The sequence below is a fragment of the Ambystoma mexicanum genome, chromosome 6q (assembly GCF_040938575.1).
Source record: "Ambystoma mexicanum isolate Mex_15411 chromosome 6q, UKY_AmexF1_1, whole genome shotgun sequence".
Lineage (NCBI taxonomy): Eukaryota > Metazoa > Chordata > Amphibia > Caudata > Ambystomatidae > Ambystoma > Ambystoma mexicanum.
In genome coordinates, this window is record NC_090937.1 from 877,653,540 (window position 1) to 877,671,477 (window position 17,938).

At 46.8% G+C, this 17,938-nt stretch overlaps 1 protein-coding gene across 4 annotated transcripts in view; it reads right to left on the minus strand.

The window, feature by feature from the left end:
* Positions 1-17,938, minus strand: part of NEK1 (NIMA related kinase 1) — a 2,768,493-nt gene that overhangs the window by 2,040,532 nt on the left and 710,023 nt on the right. For all 4 annotated transcript variants that reach the window (XM_069631399.1, XM_069631400.1, XM_069631397.1 and 1 more), the window contains exon 9: positions 2,436-2,505. In XM_069631399.1, the coding sequence (XP_069487500.1) occupies positions 2,436-2,505 (70 nt within the window). The remainder of the gene's footprint in view (positions 1-2,435; positions 2,506-17,938) is intronic.

The following is a 17,938-nucleotide window of genomic DNA, read 5'->3' on the forward strand; positions in this document are numbered from 1 at the left end:
CCTTGGTGCCTGTTTTCGCGTGCGTTTAATGGACGAAAACTCGGGTAAGGTCCATAGGAAATTTTTCTAAAATCGAGCGACTTAGGCTTAAAAACACATGGCCGACCCGTAGGGGCAATAAAATGTTTTGACCGAACCATTCCTTTAAGTACAGTTCTCGTGTGTGCCTTAGGGTCTAGTTACAGAAGTAACTGTTACTGCCCCCTTCCATGGGCTTGCATGATGTGGGAGTAACTTGCACATAGGGATTTAGGTTCCCTTATTTCGGTGGGTAGTCTCAAGTCCAACCTGTGTGTACACCCCTAGTGGGATTCCTCATGGTTTGTCCATTACATGGTTCCCATCCCTTCCTGTTCACCATCAAGGGCCCTTTTTTCCCGTTCTGTTGTTCTTATTCACCTGGTCTGTTCTTTCTTCTTGTTTACTTCTTGTTTACCCTCCTGCTGCTGTATGTGCATGCCCGTCCACTTATATCAGCATAGCCACCCTAAACCTACTTGAGAGCTTAGAGAGGGAGAGCCAAGGGCACATATCAAAACAGAATCCAACTGCATGACTGATCATGATTTTACAACACTTATTCTTGTAAATTACAGGGCCAATGCCTTCTCCTCTTTACTGTAAATACTGGGCATAGAAACAAATAGGTGACATTATGGAGATAAATGTGATAAATATATGTCCCCCCGCAGTTGCGCATTTAGAGATCAATGGATCTGGAGTTACATTTGATAAGGCCATTTAACACAGCGAGAGGCGAAAGGAATCTCTTGCTGAAAGCATCTTATTAATGCAGTTTTTGTGTCAGGTTTTTCACACTGCAGACACTGTTTTGCAGTATCACAGACTGAGAACCACGATATGGAGAAAAATTGCCAGACTTTCTGAAACACCACAAAAAGAATGCAGTGTTAAAAAGGGAGTACAATTTAGTGACCTCAATGATGGTGTCTAGGCTTTACACTCACTAAAGACTTAAACCTGATCTTGCTGCACAAGAGAGATGGAAATTAAACTTATAAACAGATGTAGATGAGAAACAGGGCTTTACCATTTGCTCCCTGACACAAAACATATCCAAGTACGAGCACCAAGTGTACTATACACCAATGAAACTACAAAGGATCAATGAAGTTAAGCCTGATCACTGCCCCAGATTAAAACAACGTGTAGCAGACTCACTGCACCTATCTAGGTTCTGTGAATCTATTCATTAATTCTGGCCAGCTACTAAGAGTTTATGCACAATTGAAAACAATGCTATACTGTGCTCTCCAATGGATTGCTAATTGGGGTTCTTTACTGAGAGTTACTCATACAATACCACATTTATTGGGCTGGCATTTGTGGTATGTCGGCGAGGAATAGTTATGTGTTTTATGCATAAATATGCCACCACATATAAGGAGTGGTTAAGCAACACGATTCATATCCACATCCTGGAACGTGAATATTGTAACTTATGTCCCACTCGCCGGAAAGATTTTTGGACACATTTTCAAATGTACCTAGACTTAAAACAATATATGAAAAGTTTGCAAATTGTGATAATGTTGTCTGGTAGCTGTTCCTGCATTGATTAACCTTTGAAATGTAACAGATAACTGTTGTTACTTTATAATTGTGAGCAACATAAGAGGGGGGGATGTTGTAAAGCTTTGAAGCCCTAACATACTTACAGGAATGGTATGCGATAGGTTGGGGATTTAGGTTTTCTTTTTTCGTTACTGATAATGTTAACAGCATTTTATCACTGTTAAAATCTATTAATAAATATATTGTGAAGGCATTGGGAGTTCTGCATTGCGCTTGCTTGCTCCCTTGCCCCTGTACATAGCTGTTGTGTGTATGCGTGTGAGTCAAAGAGGATGTATTTCTCTGGTTGGTCTCTTCCTCATCCCAGAAACTAACTGGTGTCTACTGGGGAATGTTTTACTAGACAAAGAGGGAAGGGACTGGCAATAGCCTATAAATGTCTGGGGATGGCAGACTCATTATGAAAGGGAAATGGGAGACACTGTGTCGCACACCAGTGTGCCATGTCATCACTCCCCAAGTCTACTCCACCAGGTAGTCCTCCCTCATATATCCACCCCCAGGGTCAGGATCCGATAGTGACGGCCTTTCCTTGGTGACCTAGGAGGAGGATATATTGGGTAAAGAAATGAGGACACCCTCAGATTCCTCACAAAATATACATTAAATTAAAAAAATGAAATACTTTTTTTTCAAAATCATTTTATTTTCTAAAATCACAGCATCTACTAAACTCGGCACAGGGCAAAATGAGCCAAATTGTCAAACCTGGGCCTCCTCAGGGGAAGGAAGTCCTTAAGCATATCATTAAAGAGCACAACATTTATAATAAATGTTAGAAATGTGTTTGCATGCCTTCAAAGACCCATTTCTGATAATAAATGCAGACATAAGATTACCTGATACACAAGGAGTTCCAATCTTCGGTTGAATATGAAATGCAGCACGACCAAATTCTTCGGCAATAAGCTTGGGGGAAACAAAGGGGAGAGTTGCTAAGCCTTCATTTTAATAGCATTTTATTAATTAAGCAGGACCTATTGATGAGGGTCGTTCAAAGTTGAAAAAAATAATACATAGAGAATATCAGGCAAAGTCAAGACGACAGAGGTCCCAAACCTCTATTTAGAAAACACCACGGGAATGAGAATTGCATGTTTTTGTTTTCAAGCTCAATTACATCTCTAATCTCAAAATAAATGAAATCACACTTCTCATGGTCAGAGCACCAATGTTTTCATTTTACCAAAATACATTTTAAAACGGAACATTTGTCACAGAAAACCTCCCGTTAACATGAACCTTTAGAGAAAATCAATTTCTTCAACAATTTTTAAATAGAAATAAATACTAAAATAGTTTAAAGAAAAAATGGCCTTAAATGAAAGAGGAAGTGGAAGACGTAAAAAGTGAGTTTGTGAAATATGTCCAACAAACATGATGTGTAATACAGTTAAAAGTTTCACAGAATTAAGCATAAATTAATAAAGAGAAGAAAAAACAATCCATTTCTAATGGCAATATTAACGAATGACATATTAGGTTATTTAATACACAGGCTTTCCAATATCATTTGGGTTTCTTCACCCATAGATCCAGCACTCTTCGCCCTAGCAGTCAATCTCCAGAACGCTCTACCACAAGCGATCAGAATGTGCATGAACTCCCAGGGGAGGACTGGAAACCTTTGGCCTGGTGGACAAGTACAATATAGTGACCTATGTTGCAGTGCCCCCAGCCATGGAAGAGTGACCGCAAACCACCATTCAAATTATATATTTGACATTGTAGAAAAAATGCACATATAAAAAAATGTTTCGGGCAGTTCAATGTAGCAATTTATTTTGTAATACGATTATGGTAAGTAATGTATCCCATATATCTTGCTTGAGCCAGTGTGGATACATGGGCAAAGTTGAGTCGCACTCCCAGTCAGCTCAATCCACATCAAAATATTTAATTTTCACCAGAGTCCAAACCCAGAGTTGAACATTTTAATTTTTATTCCATAAAATACATTTCTCCCCAGGAGCTGTGTGGAAGCCCCCTCTTTACTTCGTTGTCGACCTGGTTGTGGCCTTTGTGGCATGCGTGATAAACTTCCACTAGGTTACACTAGACCAAGCATGAAGAGTAGGTGCCATGGCTTTATCAGTGTCTCGGAGTCCTACGATTAGTCTGCGTCTCCGGATGCCGGTAGAGTTTCGTCCAGGAACTTCATAGCTTTGCTTGGCATTGTAAGAAAAAGTTTTATTGTTCCATTCGATTCTCAGCTTGGCAGGGAACAGCATTGTGTATATCATTTTGTTTTCTCGCAGCCGTTTCTTTACTTATAGGAAAGACTACCTCTCTTGCTGAACCGCCACAGAGAAATCAGGATAAATTACAGATTACAAACTGTCTTTCTCCTTTAAACCAATCCCTGTCCTCTGGGTCATACTCCCCCCATCCCATGACAGTCCTCTCCTTAAGCCCCTCCTCTGGCAGCCATCTTCAGATTTGGTAAGCATGTAAAGTGGTGGTATGACGGGAAGAGCCGCAGAGGGGACGGCGGGAGGGTTTGCATGTTACCCATGCCAGAGAACAACAGTTACAGGTAAGTAACTTGTTCCTTCTCCAGCATGGGGTCTGGCATGGATTCACATGCTCATGAATAACAAATACATGGCAGAACAACATTACACAACCACGGGAGGTGGTAAGACTCAACAGAAGCAATTACTCTTCCCTCTGGAACAGACTCATCTCAAGCGAACTGGTGGCGTAGTACTGCTTGGCCGACTCTGCACTCCTCCCTGGAATCCCGGTCGATGCAGGAGAACTTCGTGAATGTGTGCGTGGACCTCCACGTAGCAACCTTGCAGATGTCCAAGAGGGGCACACCAGACAGCAATGCCGTCATCGCAACGATTGCTCTGTTGGAGTGAGCTCTTGGACGGCCAGGTAGCCGTCGGTTCGCCAACCAATGACAATGCATGAAGCAGCCAGAGCGCCATCTTGAACAAGGCCTTCCCATGGTTCACAGGACCAAAGTTCACGAACAGTTGTCAAGTCTTCCGAAAACTCTTTGTGCGTGTCACATAGAACTTTAAGGCACAAGCAACATCCAGCGAATGCAAGGCCCAAAGACCAAAGGCTTGTTGAGATTGAATTCCGACGGAACCTTCGGCATGAAAGAGGGGTGCTTCTGCAGCACCACCCTCGATTCGTGGAAAGTCAGGTATGTTTGCTTGCAGGAAAGGGCCCGCATCTCAACCCCCACACCACCTGTGGCAGAGGTGAAGGCCACAAGGAATGCCGCTTTCCACGAGAGGAACTTGAGGGGCCTGATGCATAGACTCGAAGGGGCCCCCCATGAGCCTTCTCAGAACCACACAGATCCCAGACCAGGGCAGGAGCCTTCACTGGTGTGAAAGATCGAAAAAGTCCTTTGAGGAACTCCTTGACGAGTTCATGAGACCACAGTGAAGATCTTCCTGGAGACCTGGTGTAGCGGGAGATAGCCGCCAGATGCACCTTGATAGAAGTGTGTGGCAGGCCGGTCTTGGCCAAGGAGAGCAAGTATGGGAGAATGTGCGGCCCGTGACCCTTAGCAGGGTAATCTTCATTCGACCAGCTCCATGTAGCGAAACGCTTCCATTTGTGACCGTAGCACTTCAAAGTCGACAACGCCCTGGTCTTGGCGAGGACCTGTCTGCAGGCAACTCGTATCCACCAAACTCTAGGGCTGCACTCTTCACTAAACTGCACTGATCCTGCAACTTGACCACTCTAAACTGCCTTCGGTCCTGGTCCCAGTCACTGATCCCCTGGAACCTCTCTGCACTACGAGACTGTCTCTGTATCCCTACAGCCCCCCCCCCTTCCCCAGCACTTGCTCTGCACTTACCTTGCACTTGCCACTAGCTGGCCCTTTTTTATTTATTACTTACGCCACTTACCTTTACTGCACTTCCCCCCCTCCCCTTCCCCTTGCACTTTTCCCCCCTCCCCCACCCCTGCACTTACGCGATCTGAATGACACCTGGCCTAGTAGGATCGTTTGTTTTGTCTCCCCTTGTTCCTCCCCTCCCTGCCTCGTCGCGCCTTGAAACACCTGTGTATAGGCGCGTTACAAATACCATATCATATCAGGAGCCAAGTCCTTAGGTTCAGCGATCCTGGGTCGTGATGCAGAATTGCGCCTCCTTCCCTGGTGAGACGATCCGGAACTACCGGCAGCTTGACCGGGGGCTAAGCTGACAGTCTGAGAAGGTCCTGACACCAAATGTGCCTTGGCCACTCCGGGGCGATGAGTATCATCTTGCACGTACACCGTCTTGAGGGTGTTGATGACTCATAGTATGAGAGGCAACAGAGGGAACGCGTACAGAGCAGTCCTTCCCACAGAAAGGAGAACTCGTCCCCCAGGCTCCTCGGCTGGTGGAACCTGCTGGCAAACTTCTTGCACTTGGAGTTTGTCGCCATCTCAAACAGATAAATCTGGGTCCTGCTCCACTCGGCGAACAGGCATCCCACATGACCCTGACAAAGCGCTCACTCGTTGCAGGGGTGCAGTCCCTGCTGAGGGAGTCTGCAATGGTGATCTTGACTCGCGTCAGGTGAAGAGGTACAAGGCCCAACGCCACAAGTCCTGCACCTCCTTGGAGAGCGTCGGGGATCGAGTGCCCCTTTGTTTCCTTCTTTAAAACATGGTGGTGGTGTTGTCTATGAAGACCTTTACCACCTTGCCTTTCAAGGACAGGAGGAACGACTTGAGAGCGCAGAACACTGGCCGTAGCTCCAGGATGTTGATGATCCTTCTCTGGCAACCACAGGCATCTGGCATGCAGACATCCAGTGTGCGCTCCCTATCCCTCTAGGGAGGCGTCCGTGCTGACCGTCTCTTGGTATGGCGGGTTCTGGAATCCCGTACCTTGGCCAATGTTGGTGCGAACGCACCACCATACTAACGCCCACCGGAACTGATCGTTTAGAAAAAGCTTGTCTGTGAAACTTCCGGACACCTGTATCCAGCAGGCGTCCAGGAATTCCTGGAGGGGCTGAATTTGCAACCTGCAAAGCCGGACGAGGTAGATGCAGGACAACATCATGCCCAGCAATAACTTGATGGTTCGCACCGTGGCAGTCATCGACGACAGCCGCTGCACCTTCCCGGGATTGGCTGCTATCCTCTCCTCCAAGGGAGATGTCAGGCAAGACACTGTATTGAGCCCGGCGCCTCGGAACAGCGTGTTTTACGATGGCGTCAAGCAGGACTTTGGATATTTGACAGAGAATCCCAGATTCGTTAGTAGCAGGGCGGTCGTATCAGTGTGTCCTTGGTCCAGCTCCAGCGAGCGGGCGTGAATCAGCCAGTTGTCTACGTATGGGTATACGTGCATGCCCTGTAGGCATAGATGAGCCGCCAATGGTGCCAGGCACTTCGTGAACACTCGGGGGGTCAACTTCAAGCCAAAAGGTAGGGCCTTGAACTGGTAGTGCTGTCCCTGCATTACAAAGCGTAGAAACCTTCAGGGTTTCCTGTGAAGGGGGACGTGGAAGTAGGCGTCCTCCAGGTCCAGCGACATAAAGAAGTCTCCTTTTTCCAGTTGGCCATGCACATGCTACAACATGACCATCCTGAATTATTGGGACTTGAGGTATTTGTTCAGATGTCGTAGGTCTAGAATGGGCCTCCAGCTTCCGGTCTTCTTTCTGACCAAAAAGTATATGGAATAGACTGCGGAGCCCCGGAGTTGCTAGGGAACAAGCCTATAGCCCCTTTTTGCAACATGGCCCCGTACCTCCTCCAGGAGCTTAGGCATGTGCGGCTCCTGACGGGATACCGGAGGGATCTGCGGACACCTGCGCTGAATCTCCAGGGTATGTACTTGTACAAGAGCGTCCATCACCCATCTGTCGGTGTTGATCTTTTTCCACTCACTGACAAACGTCGTCAGCCGGCCTCCCACAGGGGTGCACAGGTGGGGGCCCAAAATCCTGGTCAGTTCAAGCTTGCTTCAGCGCCAGCGTCCTGCCCTCCTCCGCTACCGTAGGCCTGGGAACGGCCCTGAAGGCTTCCTGAGCCGTGGATCTGGAAGGCTGACGGCACGATGAGAAAAAACCTTTGGAAGACCTGCTTGACTTTCTCTGGAGGTGCGAAAAGAAGAGCAGTGCTGCTGGCGGGTGCCCAAGGAACAGGCCGTCTCCGCCTTGATGGCCTGTAGGGTCTCATCGACGACTTTTTCAAAAAGGTTATTTCCGTTGAAGGGCATGTCCAGTACCTTCACTTGCGGAAACTCGTGGCCTTCATCCAGCCTTGGCGACGAAGGCAGACACCATTCACTATCTGTCAGAACCCTGTGTAGGAAACGTCCAACGCTACTGCGATGGCGTGATCAGATGCTACCTCTCAGCAATTGCCTTCATCTTCTTATCGTCTGGGAGGAACTCCAAAATCGGACCCAGCTTGTACTACAGTTTCCAGTCGTACCTGGCTAGGATCGCCAATATGTTGGCCGCATTGATGGTGGGTACTGCAGTGTAAATCACCTTCCTTCCCATTGCGTCCATCTTCTTCCCCTCGCTGTCAGGAGGGACCGAAGACTAGGACGGGTTAGCCAGCCGTTTCCTTGCGGGTGCCGAAACCACAGAATTCGGCAATGGTTGCGGATTTCGGCACACAGTAATTCTTCTCCAGCCTATCCCGTTTGGCCGGAGCAGTGCAAGGGTTCTTCATGAAGGCCTGGCCCTCCTCCCACACGTCGCCCAGAAGGGGCACCGCCATGGTTGTCTTCCTCTTGGCCTTGCGTCTCTGGTACAAGAAGCCCTCCTTCCTGGTTTCTTCAGACACAAGCTGGAATAACTCAGGCTCTGTGGATCATGGAATGGAACATCCCCACCTCATCCAGTGGAGACGCCCTAGGTGGCGTATCCAAATTTGGAGACCGCTACCACGATATCCTCATCGTCCGTCATCATCGTGGCCGTATCCGTACTCGTGTCTGGGTCCGCTGGGGGGAGATGGGGCCTGACGCAAGATGTGGAGGATGAAATGGTGGTGTCGGATGACGCTTCCTCTTCTTCGCTGGTGGCTGATAGGGAGCCTGGGGTCCAATTGGATCCGGGCCAGGTGGCATCCTCTTGTAGATCTCCGACACCAAGGTGTGGCGGGTCGACAGGATGTCCACAGACCCATACCCGGCTGAGCTGGTGGGATCGGAACACTAGGTCTGTGCCGTCATCGCAGTCCTCCTCCTCTTCCACATCCTCGTGAACAGTGTGTAAGGACTCCAGGTGCTCATAGTCCCTGGACGAGACCTCGATGGCTTGCGTCATGGCCTGGGAATGCTGTTTCATGGCCTCCGCGCCCCTCCCCCTTTTTCCCCACTGAAGGGCTGGAACCGGGTTCTGAGATAGTTTTCCTTTTTCTGGTGTGCCAGCAGACTTTGCCAAAGCCACTGCAGCAGTTTTGCACCTCGAGGGCAGGGATACCTTCTGTGCTGTGGGGGCTATCTTCATAGGGTCAAACCCCCTTAGCCGTCGTGAGAGCAGCCGCCTCCAACTCCATCGTCGACAAAGACTTATCCTGTGCCGATTGGGCCTTCTTGAGCAGTTCAGCCTTCTTTTCCTCTGTCCACAGCTTCTCCGGCTTCTCACGCAGTTTAGCCGTGTTGGATGATTTCGTTTGAGGAGGAGCATGATTGCCGGTTGGCAATGAAGGTGGAGGGTGATGTCCATCATGTCCTATCCACCTTGGAACCTGCTTCCGTTGCGAACCTGGTGGACTCCGAATTGCGGTTCTTGGGCTCGTCTTGGGAACCCAAGGATGAGACGCCCTCAAAGAACTTAGACCGCTCCTCTAACTGGTCGGTCCTGGGTGAGGCATGACCCTGCTCGGAGCACGGGACAGAGGCCTTGGCATTCAGCCATGCCGCCAGTCTACTGTGCCTATCCTTCATCGTCTTCTTGGAGAACCTGAGGCATCTCTCGCACTCCACTTGCTTGTGGTCCGGATGCAGGCAGTAGAGGCATTTCAGTTGCTTGTCCTCAACAAACACTTTCCGTAGCCCGCACTTGAGCAGGGCTTGGAGGAATCTTCCCTGCTTCTCCTCCGTCATGGTCGGAGGGTGCGAAGTAGGCCCAACGACATTGGATCCCTGCTGTCGCCAGATGGAGAAAAGAGCACTCTTTCGAACCAAAAATAGAACATTTTCCATCAAAAATGTAGTAGTAGCTCGAAGAGCAAAGTCGAGGAGTCCAACACTGAAGCATGCAGTAAAAATCTGAAGATGGCTGCCAGAGGACAGGCTTAGGGAGAGGACTGTCATTGAATGGGGGCAGTATGACCCAGGGGACAGTGATTGGTTTAAAGGAGAAAAACTGACCGATACCGTTTTTTCTTTTACCAAGGATTCCCAGCCTGATGACAGGGAATATTGATGAGCATGTGAATCTATGCCAGACCCTATGTTGGGGAAGTTTGGTTATAGATTGTAATAAAGGAATGCACTTTCCCCACAGACCTCTTTTTATTAAGGATGTCGAGAAAAATTCTATCTTCAATGGATTCATGGGTTTATATTTTAAAATGGGCTGCAGTTTTTTAAATAACTGTCCTATAGACAACCAGGTCCTCTAAATTGGCTTAACGACCGGTTTATCATCAACCTCAGGAAATGGTAAGAGATAATGACCTGGGTCGTCATGAGGATTGTCCGTGGGATCATCATGTAATGTCCCCTGATCATCAATAAACACATCTATGTCATCTTCATCAATATGAACAATATAATGAGATTGTGAAGAAGGTTCCTTATCTAGTCTGAGTGACTTAGCGGGTGGTTGATCAACATGTCAATGCATTTTTGTTTAATTGGGTAACTTCCTAAAAACTGTACATAAGAAGAACACTAGTCCATTGTTTCTTCGAAACGTTCTTTTGTCTATGCACCTGATCTAGGAGTATCCTTTAATGGAAAAGCAATTTCTTCAGAATCTGTAGGTATGGGATCTGCGAAGAGCCAGGAATGAGATGTGGACACAGAGCGCTCATGATTGTGGTTACAAACTTTTATTAAAATGAAAAAGGGGTTGGAAAATGTGTCACTGTCCCTATTCTAAGAGCTATTTCCCTACCTCAACCAAAAACTAAGGATCTGTCCAACGTCGTCAAGATGTCCAATGCAAAAACTGTCCTGTGTCAGAAATCCTATCCTTGCGCTTACATTCGAAGAGTAACTCTAAGGTGCTAGGGAAATGTCTCTGGTCTTGAAAGATGCACAAATGTTCAAGTTCAAAAGAAATATATAGATACTCCAACACAAAGTTCCTAATCGATAAGGTTCATCGTTCCAGGGGATGGCTCCCTTCCCCGGGTTTCTATTCAAGAGTTTAGGATTTTCAAGGGTACAAATCTTCTTTGAAGGTTTCTGGTCAGCACCAAAACACTTAGTATTAAAAACAACTTAAATGTGAATTCCAACCATGCAAGACACCTGGAATACTCCCCTGCCAGGTTTGTCTCCATTTTAGTTTAATTTTATTCACAGTCTTGTTTTGTTCTGGGGTATTCCTCTGCCAAGACTCATTTATCTGGTCTGCTTTATACACTTGCAAACTTTTACTTTACCTGGTATACTCTCCTGACAGGACTTTTAGTGTAAATCTCTTATCTACTTGCAATTGTTATGGTTTCACAAAGTTCACGAGGTGAGGGGTTATCCTTCCCTTCCATTCCCTTGACCGCTCTCTGGCATTACTTCCCTTTCACACACTTGTAAAACTTGTATTCTTTATACTGGTTTCCATTCATTCCTTTTTCGGCAAAATTGTCTCATATTCTGGTACATTCCATTCACTGTCTTAACGTTCATCGGTAACGTTGACGAATTGCCCCAATGTCCCAATCTCCCTTCTAAAGACTCACCGGTTTCCTGTAGCTTTCTTCGGTTCTTTCGTGGTGGACCGGGAGCAGCGTTCTGGTGCTCCGCCTCCAATTCATAGGCTCACCGGCTCCATTCGCTGGTCCTCACGTCCTTTACGGCTCCAAACGGGTTGCCGAGACTTTCTCAGTGCTTGGGCGGCTGAAATGCTGGTCTCTGGTTCCTGCAGCCGCCAACCAGACTTCCCTTTCTCTTCTGGTGCGGTCCCATAGCGGCAAACCATTTCCTGCAGCCTTCCTCCTTCTGCCTTCCCCTAGAGCCGGCTGGCTCCATGGACTTCTCTCCATCTGCTCGGTAGTACCCCGTTCAGCATCGAGCAGACAGCTTCCGCAGCGAGTTCTCTCTTCCTCCATTCACGTTCCGCTTTTTAAATGTCCCAGAACCGGTCATATGCTCGTGAACACTAGAGCGCGTTCTGCACTTCTGTTTCATGAATCTTCCTTGCTCTCTTCAGCCGCCTCATCTCAGTATCCTCAGTATCCTCATATGTACAAAGCCATATTATACCATAAGCCATAAAAGCTTGATGTATACAAGGAACATACCTAACAGGGAAAGGGTGTATGTGCCTCTGTCTGAGGATGCCATGTTATCCCTTTGAGGGTCACCTCCCCCCATGTGGTCCTCTCATATAGCCACCCCCAGGATCAGGTAGTGATCACCTGGCCATATGGGGATAGGCTACCTCTGGGAAAGGAGTGATGACATCAGATTCATCACAGATCCCTATTTTTTTAATGTTATGCTCAAATCTTTTTTATTAGGGTTATAACAAATATAACACAGCATACCTTATGTCAGACATTTGCTCTACAAAGACAAACAGCATAAACATTTTAGCTTGTCACAGTAACTTTATTAACTGTCAATGCTCCGTAAACCCTGCCCAAACGTTTCCTCCCCCTGCCCTTCAACGCCCCCATCCACTGTCCGTCACTCTCTCCCCCAGCTTCAGCTTTCCACTTCCTATTCTGTTTGTTTTACAATGTATGAGCCTTACGCCTGATTGAGTAGCCCCATAAATCTTGGGGAGCCGGTGCAGTCCTTATTCTTTGACCTAATGAACTGCAGGAATCCTTCCCACTTCCCAAAAAAAGCTGGTTAGTTTGTTGAGTAGGACATATGTCACTTTCTCACAGATGAGAAGCTTCCACATTCCACCTAACCAGTCATCAATGGATGGGGGCTGCGCAGACTTCCGGGCCGCAGCAATGGCATTACTGGCCACTATCAGCATCAGTTTCAGGAGCTTCGTCGACAGAGTGGCGCTACTTACCCTTTGCTCTTTATGCAAAGACCACAGATCCAACAGACATATCTAAACGCAAATGCAATCCTCAAGCCTCTCATCTGCCCCACAGTGCGAACCAGCTCCTCCCAATAAGGTTCTAACTTCGGGCAGTTCAACCAAATATGCAAGTATGTGCCCGACGCTCCACAGCCTCTCCAACAGAGTCCAGTAGCTCTGTTCCCCATGTGTGCCCCCCTGTGCGGGGATATATACCATCTCAATACCATCAAGTGTATCTTATAGTTCTGTTCTGCATATTGAGTACTCATTGTCACTTCTGAGGCCCCCCTCCAGATCTCAGCCCACTGGGTCTCGTCTGACTCCTTGCCTAAGTCCTTGTGCCACCTTCTAGCATAGGGTGGAAGCCCCTCATTAACTTAAGAGTTAAGCCAACCTTATAGCTGTGAAATGAGTCCTGACGCCCCCCCCCCTGTGCAAATCTAAGCCTCCCAAATGGTGTCAATTGCCTTGTGGTGCCTTCCTTGTTTTCCCTTTGCATAACCCAGTGTCTGAGCTGTAGTTATGAGGACCGCTCCACCTCTCCCACACCAAATGTGGCCTTGCAGGATTCAAATGGTCCAATTATCCCACCCTGATACACATGCCAGATTAATTCACACCCTCCAGTCTTCCAGGCCTGGAAGGCCCCGTCTCTATATGCTAGGGTACAGTTTACATTATGGTATATCAGGATTGCCAGGCCCGGGAAAGTTATCATGCTCAATCTTTTTGCTATCCCATGCACTCAGCGTAGCAGCGGAGGACGGCAACTCGTACATGCAGATGGGCCGATCTGTTTGGGGCAGCAAAGGCATATACCCGAGGGGTCTACCAACCTCTTGCTCCTCTAGTTGTCGCCACACTTTTTGTTCCAGGGTCTATCCAGTCTCGCAAAACGCTCAATTGGGCAGCCTGATAGTATTTCCATAAGTGAGGCATGGCTAGGCTGCCCCTCCCCCTAGTTCTGTATAGTGTTCTAACCGTTACACTAGCCAGGTGATTCCTCCATGCAAACATGCTTAGTTCTTTTTGGAGCTGCCCTAGCACCTGCTTCGGAAGCGCTACGGAGAGGACTTGAAATAGACACCAGCTTTGGTACAGTGTTCATTTTTATTGCTGTTATTCTGCCCATCCGTGATTGTTCTTGGCCGTTCCATTTACTCAGAATGTATTGCCTCTGTGGAAACGGCGTAGAGCTGCATAGAGGAAATGGAAGGAGGTCAACCCCCTAGATAGTCATATTAGGGCAGAAAATGTGTTAAATATTTATAAGTAGGCAATTTTTCGAGCCACATCTTATTTATACACAAAAATGGATGCTGCAAAGGATCATCCCAGAGAGCTCTTTTCAGTTATCTCCAATCTCAGCCACCCGAGTTGCACCTCTTCCTCCATGGAACCATCATTGAGGCAGGCTAACTTATTGAATATGTTTTTTAAGGAGAAAATAGAAATGATTCAGGGTAATATTCTCTTGAGCCTTCAATCTTCTCCTGATAAAAGACCCAAATCAGATCGGATGTAGTCCCTCTGGAAAATTGGTGGTCCCCGAGTGCATAGTGCCTTTTGAGTTCAGTCCAGTATCAGAGGATGAAGTATTTCTATTAATTGCTCAGCTCATACCCAACAATAATTTGTTAATCCTACTTCCAGGCTGTGCTGCAAAGTATTTAGTTCTGGCGATTGCTCCCTTTATTACACATTTTATAAATAAAACGTTGGAGCAAGGTTATGTCCCTGGACCTTAAGAAAACACTTATCACGCTACTATTAAAATAAAAATCGAATCTGGATCCATCTGTGTTGCAGAACTATCAGCTTATTACAGGTATCCCATGGCCAGGCAAACAGCTAGAGAAAGTTGCTATTAACCAACTACAAGGATTTGTTGAAAAGGAGTCCTTGCTGGACCCCTTGCAATCGGGATTCAGACCTAAGTTTGGGACTGAGACAGTGCTGCTGGCAGTATAGGATGACTGGTTCGAGGCTGCGGACAATGGAGATCTTTCATCATTGGTAATGTTGGATCTCTCCGCGGCCTTTGACAACGTTTATCATTTGATACTGCTCAGTCGCATGAAAGAAATCAGCACGGTCCCGGACCATGCTATGAAATGGTTTGATTCTTTCCCGTTAGATCAGTGTCAGCAGGTATAAATTGGGGATTTTCTTTCAGACCTAGTCTATATAGGTTGTGGAGTTCCTCAGGGATCCTTCCTTTCTCCCCTGCTCTATTTGGAGCCATTGATAAATATCCTGAGGAGTCATCAGATTAATTTCCACTCTTATGTCGATGACACCCAGGTTTTCATCAAAATAGAGAAGGAAGATGAAACATTATTTAGGCTCAATGTCTTGAGGAAGTAAGTTACTGGATGTCGACAAATCAGCTGCAATTAAATCCAGAAAAGACTGAGGTTGCTCTTTTCGGGCCGAAACATCTCGCTGCTGGGAAACGTCCCTACGTTTCTTGCTTTTTGGGGGCTGAACTTAAATTCGGCTCCAAGATAAAAAAATCTTGGATGCATATAGCAGGAAAATCATGGCAGCGAAGGTCAGGTCAGTGCCAAGGTTCAGGCAGTTTTTAATTCCTTGTACCTGCTTCGACAAATTCTGCCATTTATACCAGCAGTGGGGTCTTTAGTAAATTCACATCTAGACTACTGCAACAGCCTTCTTGCAGGAATTACGGATAAGCAGCAGTAGAGACTGCAAAAGGCCCAGAACGCATCCGTCAAACTTGTTTGTTGTCTGAATCGATCTGACCATGTCTTCACTGCCCGCCGAACCCTCCATTGGGTGGCAGTGGATGACGGAATTAAGTTTAAGATCGGCTGCTTGATTAAGAGTTTGAAGGGGTCTGCCCCAGCATACTTAGCTGACAAACAGTCAATATCAACCGTCCAGGCTGTTACGCACAGGGGATAAATTGCTGCTCAACATTCCCCGATCCAGTTTTGTTACAAGGGAGACAGAAGATTTGCTTTATACAGCCCTAAGCTATGGAATAGTATTCCCTGAGAAATCATGACTCTTGAATCTTTCTATCTGTTTCGAAGAGCCCTGAGAAATTTCCTTTTCAAATAATAAGGATATCAGACGTCTTCCGTTTCCTTGGTATATGGCTCTCCTTGATAAATTGACCTTTTTTTGATCAATGTTTTCTATTTTGCTATGCCGCTAGAAGATCATCCGCACCTCTATACGATTTAGTTCATCCTTGTGTGCGTTTACAAAGACATATCAAATGTACTCAGATCCGCCCTCATCGCCTTAATTACCTCGTTGTAGTTGGCTTTGCAAAGTCCCTCACACTTCTCTGGTACCTGGATGCCCAAGTAGCTAATGCTCTTCGCAGCCCATCTGAAGGGAGAGACGCTCTACAGACATCGTACTCTTTCTGGCGACAACAAGAGGTTTAGGACCACACACTTGTATAGATTTACCTTGAAACCAGATACTGCCCGGTATTCTTCCAGCAGTGGTATCAGTGGTAACGAGCGCTCCTGCTCCGAGACTGCCCGGATGATACCATCAGCATACAGTGCTATTTTATGAGAGGCCCCTTCGTAGCTAAAGCCCCTTCTATCTGTTTTTCATTCCTATATGCTAGGCTAGCGGTTTGACAGACAACGCAAAAAGTAAGGACGATAGCGGACAGCCCTGTCTTGTCCCTCTGAACATGCGAAACAATTGGCCATAGACCACTACTCTACCTTTGGGTGTTCAAGATAAGGCAAATACCCACCCCTTATGAACTTTTCCCCCAACCTGAACTCACCCAACACAGCTCTCAAGTAGGCCTCCTCCACATGGTCAAAGGCCTTCTCTGCATCCAAGGCCACCACCATCGCTGACAGTTTCCCCTTGTGTGCAATGTTAATGAGGTCTATCACCCGCCTGGTGTTATCTGCTACCTACTTCCCCGCCACAAATCCCGAATGATACTCTGACACCAATTCCGGCAGCACCCGATCCAGACACTCAACTAGGATTTTAACATACAATTTCTGGTCTATATTCAATACTGCAATGGGGCAGTATGACAAGAGTCCTGGGTCTTTACCCTCTTTATGACTGACACCCTTGCTTCCTCGTTTGTGATCGTGACTACCCCCCTCCCTCCAGATGGTATCAAACAAAGCGTGAAGCTGGCCCAGAATTCTGCCTGCATAGACCTTATAGAAATCCTGGGAGAATCCATCTAAACACAGGAATGTATTCATCTTTAGGGACGCAATGGCTTTTAGGATTTCTCCCTTGTTTAGATCCTCCCCTAACGCTGGTCTCTGAGCTGCTGTTGCCATTCACAATTTACACGCCTCAAGGAAGGCACTTATCTCAGTCTGCAAGGTGGAGTCCATGGAATACAGGTCCCTGTAGTATTGATCAAAAGCTTCCTGTTTCTCTAATTCTGTTTCAGCCCATCTACCTGGGGACGCTTGTTAACTCCCCAATGGCCTTCCTATTTGCTCTCGCCTTGAGCTTCCAAACCAGCAGTCCGACGGCCCTGTTTGCCTGCTCCAAGTGGCATTGCTTAACTTTCATCAGGTAGTGTTCTACGCTATTCAACACTATTCAACACTATTGTGTTAATCTGACCTCGGGTCACATGACACTTCTGTAAGAAAGGCATGATATCAACAATAAGATAGACCCAAGTGACCACAGTACAAGGGTGTTTATTGAACTTCAAAAAAGGGTTGGAAAAACACCCATTTAATCCTAAATCTACAGATGGGAGCAATCTACGACCATCAAATAATTATAACAGTACTAGTGGTGTCTTGTCAAAATAAAAGGGTCTACACATTAATATACCTATTGCCAATCCTTAACTCTTTATACAAATAGTGTGTGAAACAATGTTATGAAAAGGAAAGAAGTGTTCACAAAATGATATGTCCGGTGTTCAGGACGTTGGCCTCCCTTCCCCCCCGTTTTCAGAATGTGATGACGGCAAACCCAGGATTAGCACAGTCTCTGGCTTCACTAGCACGAGCATACAGTTAAATCATTAGCATCAGGGCCTTCCGTGCCCAAGTCTCTTTGCCTATCAACGTCTCTTCATTCAGAGGGCCTGATGCAACAATCGATAAGTTCTTTTCCTCTTTCAGATTTTCACAAGTACTCAATTTATCAGATGATTCACTATTCACCTAGGATCCACCTCAGCCGGGCTCAG